This window comes from Triticum aestivum, chromosome 4B (genome assembly GCF_018294505.1).
Source record: "Triticum aestivum cultivar Chinese Spring chromosome 4B, IWGSC CS RefSeq v2.1, whole genome shotgun sequence".
Lineage (NCBI taxonomy): Eukaryota > Viridiplantae > Streptophyta > Magnoliopsida > Poales > Poaceae > Triticum > Triticum aestivum.
The window spans coordinates 644,996,636-645,002,437 of NC_057804.1; the positions used below are offsets into that span (position 1 = coordinate 644,996,636).

Here is a 5,802-nt window from a genome sequence, read left to right on the forward strand (position 1 = left end):
CACCAACCGGGACCAATGGTGGTGGGCCAGAAGCGAGGCATATTGGTCTCGGTTCATGCCTGGAACGGGGACCAAAGGGGCTAGACGAACCGGGACCAATGCCTCACGAGGCCCGGCCGGCCCCCTGGCCTCACGAACCGGGACATATGCCCCCATAGGTCTCGGTTCTTGAGTGAACCGGGATTAATGGGCTTTCCCTGCTTGGACCAAACCCTTGTTTTCTACTAGTGATGGCAATTTTACCGATGAACATGCATACCCATGGATGGGTTTGGATATGCTTTTGTGCCCATGGCCTGCGCCCAAACCCGACCTGACTGCTTGTGCGTAGGACATGGCTAAAATCTTGTACGCATGGGTATACCCAAACCCGACGCAATAGTATGACTTAATGGGCAAAAATCTACTATCCCTACCCCGTAGTAATATGTCCCACTGCAACTTAACACTTTGTTATCTACTCCCTCCGTCCGGAAATACTTGTCATCAAAATGGATAAAAGGAGATGTATCTAGACGTATTTTAGTTATAGATACGTCCCTTTTTATCTCTTTCGGTGACAAGTATTTTGGGACGGAGGGAGTAACATTCAATCCCCACCGTCACCTATTGCAGCACCCCTTCCCTTATTTTTATCTCCTCATTAAATTACTCGTCATTCTCATCTTTTAGAAAAATACTAAATGATATTAGCTTGTTAGTGGATGTTGATTTACCATAAATAGTCTACCACGGGTGAAAAATGGAAGAGCTTATGTTAAAAATGTGTTATGTCTTATTTATAAGTCTTGAGAAGACCCAATAGATATCCATCCGGTTTGAACTTGTACACGATTTTTCATCTGTGGATTACTTCATGGGCGGGCAGAGACTGTCTTAAGATATGGATATGGATTTGATATTGTTCACTCCGATCCAAACTCAATCCATTGCCATCCTTATTCTAGGGTCCACGAAGAAAAAAGATGCATCTGAACAACCGAGCGAATCGATACAGAACTACGTTGGATAGCACGACACATCCGAATCACACAGTCTGACCATCCACGATGAAGATGCCCTCAGAAGCGTCTTCTCATTTGCCGGGTGCTTTGGTATGCCCTACGTTTCGACACGCGTCTAGTTGCCAGCATGCTTGCGGACAAGCTAGGAGGTCTTTTTCCATTTATGTTAGCTGTCACACCACCCATGTGACTAGAGGAGACACTCCGTACTGTCAATGCGACAAATGCACTTGGTGCGGTGGGGGTCCGGTTGCGCGGTTGCGCTCAGAGTGGAGCTGTGGTCTACTGGACCTGCCAATTAATTAGGCGACGCTGATGGCAGTGCAGTGTGACCGCCACTGTCATAATTGGTGCCAATGGTAGTACGCCAAGTGACACCACAGTTGGCCTGGAGCAGCAGTATCTGTGATGCGTCATGCATGCTGTCCTTGCGAGACTAGCCACAGTGGAAGTAACTTCGGTAGTAACATCGAGTCCAACTCAGCAAATTTGTTTATGTGGCAACGAGTTAATGAGGAGAGATGTAATACTAGTTACTTAACTAGTTACTGTAACATCACATGTCCCAATGCAATATGAGTCTATAACCTAATAAATGAAGTTTTGCATGTTACCATACTCATGTTACTACCCACTATTGAGGTAGTAACATAGTCTAGGGATATGTGTATGTTACTAATGTATGTTACTCTCCATTGTGGCTAGTCTGCTAGCATATGCGCCACAGAACCTTTTTAGTACAGTACATATTATTATCATCATATTGCGACACCAATAGATGAAGCATGTCGACCTGTGTCCCTCTTCGCGCAGCTCAAAGGCCAACGTACTACTATGTGTGTTGCTCAGTTTTCAGCAAAATAGCAAATTAATAGAGGTTTTCTCCATACCATGAAGGACATGATCCAGCACGATGGTTGATTAATTAATTTTTTAACTAGTATATTCCGTTTTACAGTTAGGGCCACAACTAACCACTCATATTATATGTAGCGAACTCGACAAAAAAAAACATCACAATCCAGTTCTTCTTAACGCATGAGATACTCGATGAGAATAGTACATTATTCCAAGCGTTTTGCTATTGAGAACTAAAACTAGTAGAATGGCTCGCTGAGTTATGGGGCTATAGCTACTCCATCGAAAATGTTATGGCCCGCAAAAAACACTACTCTCTCTATCCCATAATATAAAAGCATTTTTACACTAGTGGTTTAAAAACGATCTTATATTATGAGACGGAGGGACTACCTATCGTACGAGTAGGGCGTTTTGGAGATCGGCCTCAATGGAGGCCATTATTTTTTTTGAAAATTTCAAACTTAGTCTGAAAAAATTTGTACAAGTATACAAAGATGTAATGTGTATGTGTGAAATTTTTCAAGATGAAATACCTTGGAATGTGAGCTGTGCAAGAAAAATGATGGACTTTGAGGATGAATAGTGCATGTACGAAAAAGTAGCAGATTTTTTTTTGGTGTAGCACACACTTTAATGTATCGTCCTGAAAATTTACACACTTGTACATTATGTCTCTAAGTATATGCACATAACACGTACACTTCTTATTTGCTCCAAACTCTCGGAAATCCAATTCGGCTCCTGGGAACATATGCTCTTGTGCAATAAAAATGTTTTTTTGTAAATGACAAAAAAAATGTGTTCATTGTCACATCCTAATGCTACCTGCAAATTTTTAGGGGAAAAGCTTAAGCATTTTGACTGTGCAAAAATGAAAAAAAAAACAGTCTTACGCTAAATGTTACACTTATTTTTGTTTTTTCACTGACGACACATTGTATCCCGTTTCACATGAAAATTAACAAGAACGCTTGTTACACTTACAGGAACATCTACAAAAAAATTAGAATTTTTTAAAATATTTACTATTTATTTCGAATTTACTGTCATCATGGAGCGCATGCCCCGCAGAGGCAAAACGGCCACCACACAGACTCTTCCATACTTTACTTCTCCCAAGGTTGCCCCGCAGAGCCAAAACGGCCACCCCACAGACTCTTCCATACTTTACTTCTCCCAAGGTTTTTTCTTCCAAAAGAACTACTACCTCCGATCCATAAAATGTTTTGCAGTTTTGAACTAAACCTAGTTCAAATCTACGACACTTATTTTGGACCGGAGGGAGTAACATGTATTTTACTGTATGGCAACATCTTTCTAAAGTCCAGTCTTTTTGCAGATGTATTTTACTCTATGGCAACATCTTTCTAAAGTCCAGCCTTTTTGCAGATGGAGCACTCAGCTATCCATATAAATTTCACATGAGTTTTGTGTAGTATATGCCATTTAGTCCTCAAATATTCTGTACTAAAAATTTCAAAATCCAATGGGATGAGCGATGCGACTTAAAACCTACTTCTTAAATGTCATTGGTATGTTATTTAAATTTTATATGTTAGCCTATTATAATGTGGTACTCCCTCCATCCACTATTTGGGGTGGCTCATGTGGAGTGTGGCCTCAGGGCTGATGTGTGTGAGTTGCTGAGGTTTGTAAGCCGGAGTGGCGGCTCCGGGTCGTGTGGTAGGGTGGAAACTCTGGTCATTTGGGCGACAGGGAAGTCGGCTCGTTGGGTACGCAGCCCCTGGGCTTGTTTGTGTTTCATTGTATCGGCTTTCGGCCAGTTTTCCATATAAACTGGCCAATTCTCTTCTTCTTAATGCAAAGACTTAGGCCCTATATATGTGGATGGAGGGAGTATGTCGATATCGGGCTGCACTTACTCTCATGTGCAAGGCACATGTTGCTTACAGGTAAACAGAGCTAGGTTACTCTTACTTATGTACTAACAGGTGTGTATAATCATAGGTAGGTTACACAATTGTACACCTCTAATCTTTCTAAGATTTAAATAAGAAAGAGAAGAACCACAATCAATATGTATGTGTGTGAGTGTGTGTCTATTTCATGTCTGCTTTCTCATATGTTTCTAGAACCCAACATTGGCAACTCCTCTCTTGCCCAATTTAGCAGCAGAATGTATTATCGGTCTTCCATGCGACAAAACAAAAATGAAACAGGGGCAAACGGTTCAAACTTCAAAGGAGTGGTATAGTGTGTTAGTTATATGCTCCATACATCGATATTTCCCTGTTGGAGTCCAAAACTCCATATTAACACTTTCCTTTTCTTTTCTTTTTTAACTTTGGCAACTTTATTTAACTAACAATCACATGCTTTAAACTAGCGGAATCAGGAAATCAGGGGGTTATCATGCCACACCCTTGATTCCTGACCCAAAAAACTAAAACGTGCAATAGTATAAGCACACTCGTTTACATCACGCGCATAGTGATTTATCAACGCCTAGCCTAGCCGAAAGAACTCATCAACCTTCGATAATCATCAGTAATTACTGCTACTGATGCCCGATAGTCGTCCGGATTCTGGACACTGTTATATATATATGTGAAACAGTATTAACAGTTTCTTTTAGGAAGTTCTATTAACCAAGCGAGCAACAAGAAAACACTCACTACAAAATAACAACAAAATAACGTCCCGCTGAGGCATGGAGAGCTCTCCCTCCCAGTAAACGATGCGACGACGGACTGCAGGCTCGCCGCCAATATCGCTGATATGCGCAATTCGATTGAAACCTGCCAATTGAGCACGCAGTTTATTAATAATGGAGTGTAATTCGTTAATTAATTAAGGTTGGCGCTTCAATGCAACACCTAGCTACAGAAATCGGCAAAGCAAGCGCTAATGGACGGCGTGCTACCTTAATTAATCACGGCAAAGAGGGAGATCTATGAGGGAGTAGAGAGTTAAAATTGATATTGTAGCAGGTACCTGTGCAAGTAGACGCATGGTGCTGGTGCCCCAGAAATCCTAGAGGCGGAGCTCGAGCTCGAGCTCCTCACCGGCACTGCTAACGGAGGCCCTCGTGCTGAGCATGTCCACCGCGCCGTCATGTCCAGCCGCTGGATCCACAAGGAGCTGCGCCTGCGCGTGCTCTGCAAAGCGTGGAGCGGCGCTGCTCCACCTCTCAGTCCTGGCATCAGCGCTCGCCGGCGCCGACACGCGGCTACCGCCGTGCGATAGGACGGAGGTGCTCATGGACCAGCTGCTGCCAGAATCAACGGCGGTTCCGCGGAAGGGGCCTTCGCCGTAGGGGCCGTACATGTATGGGTCGCTGAAGCTGCCGAGTCGGTCCTTGCGGTGCGCGTTCTGGTGGCCGCCGAGCGCCTGCGACTTGAGGAAGGTCTTGTTGCAGAAGAGGCACGGGAACAGCCGCACGTCCTTGCCGTTCACGCGCGCTGTCGGCGCTACCGCCTCCTTGTTCTCTTCCCAGCCTTGGTTGCCGCCTGCCGGCCCGATCGCCAGCGTCAGGTCCGCTGCCGCTGCCGCTGCCTGCGCCTGGAACCACGATGACTTGGTGTTCTCCATCCAAGTATATATATATACTGCTTTTGCTGCAGTGTCACTTTAGGCCCTCTACTACACAAGACTATGGGGGACAGGTGATCGCTGATAATGGTGGCGGCGGCACTTCTATATTGGGAATATAGAGGACGGGAAGCAGAGGAGAACGAATGGGAGCCGAGTAGGCTGCCGGGGATATGATGGGTATAAATAGATCCCTCTAGTACTAGAATGCTAGTATACTGCTGGTTTCGTTCGCAAAAGTAATAGATTCCTACATTTGCCAAAAAAGAAAAGGAGAAAGTAGATCACATCACATTGGGAGGGAGAGCGGACCGCAGGCTGAGTGACGACAGCATACCCAGTTTAGAGATACTGTTGATCGTGCGTGGACAACACTAAGGCTCCG

The 5,802-nt window shown here is 44.4% G+C and overlaps 1 protein-coding gene across 1 annotated transcript; it reads right to left on the reverse strand.

Annotated features, from left to right (window-relative positions):
* Positions 1-4,178: 4,178 nt before the first annotated feature.
* Positions 4,179-5,556, reverse strand: LOC123089570 (zinc finger protein 7). The gene is made up of 2 exons (XM_044511215.1): positions 4,821-5,556; positions 4,179-4,624 (listed from the first exon to the last, which is right to left on the reverse strand). Exon 1 carries the CDS (start codon positions 5,415-5,417, stop codon positions 4,860-4,862), a length of 558 nt encoding a protein of 185 aa, XP_044367150.1. The 5' UTR covers positions 5,418-5,556; the 3' UTR covers positions 4,179-4,624; positions 4,821-4,859.
* Positions 5,557-5,802: the final 246 nt, after the last annotated feature.

Coding starts and splice junctions, on each gene's coding strand:
- LOC123089570 (XM_044511215.1), bottom strand. CDS start 5,417: ATGGAGAACACCAAGTCATCGTGGTTCCAGGCGCAGGCAGCGGCAGCG.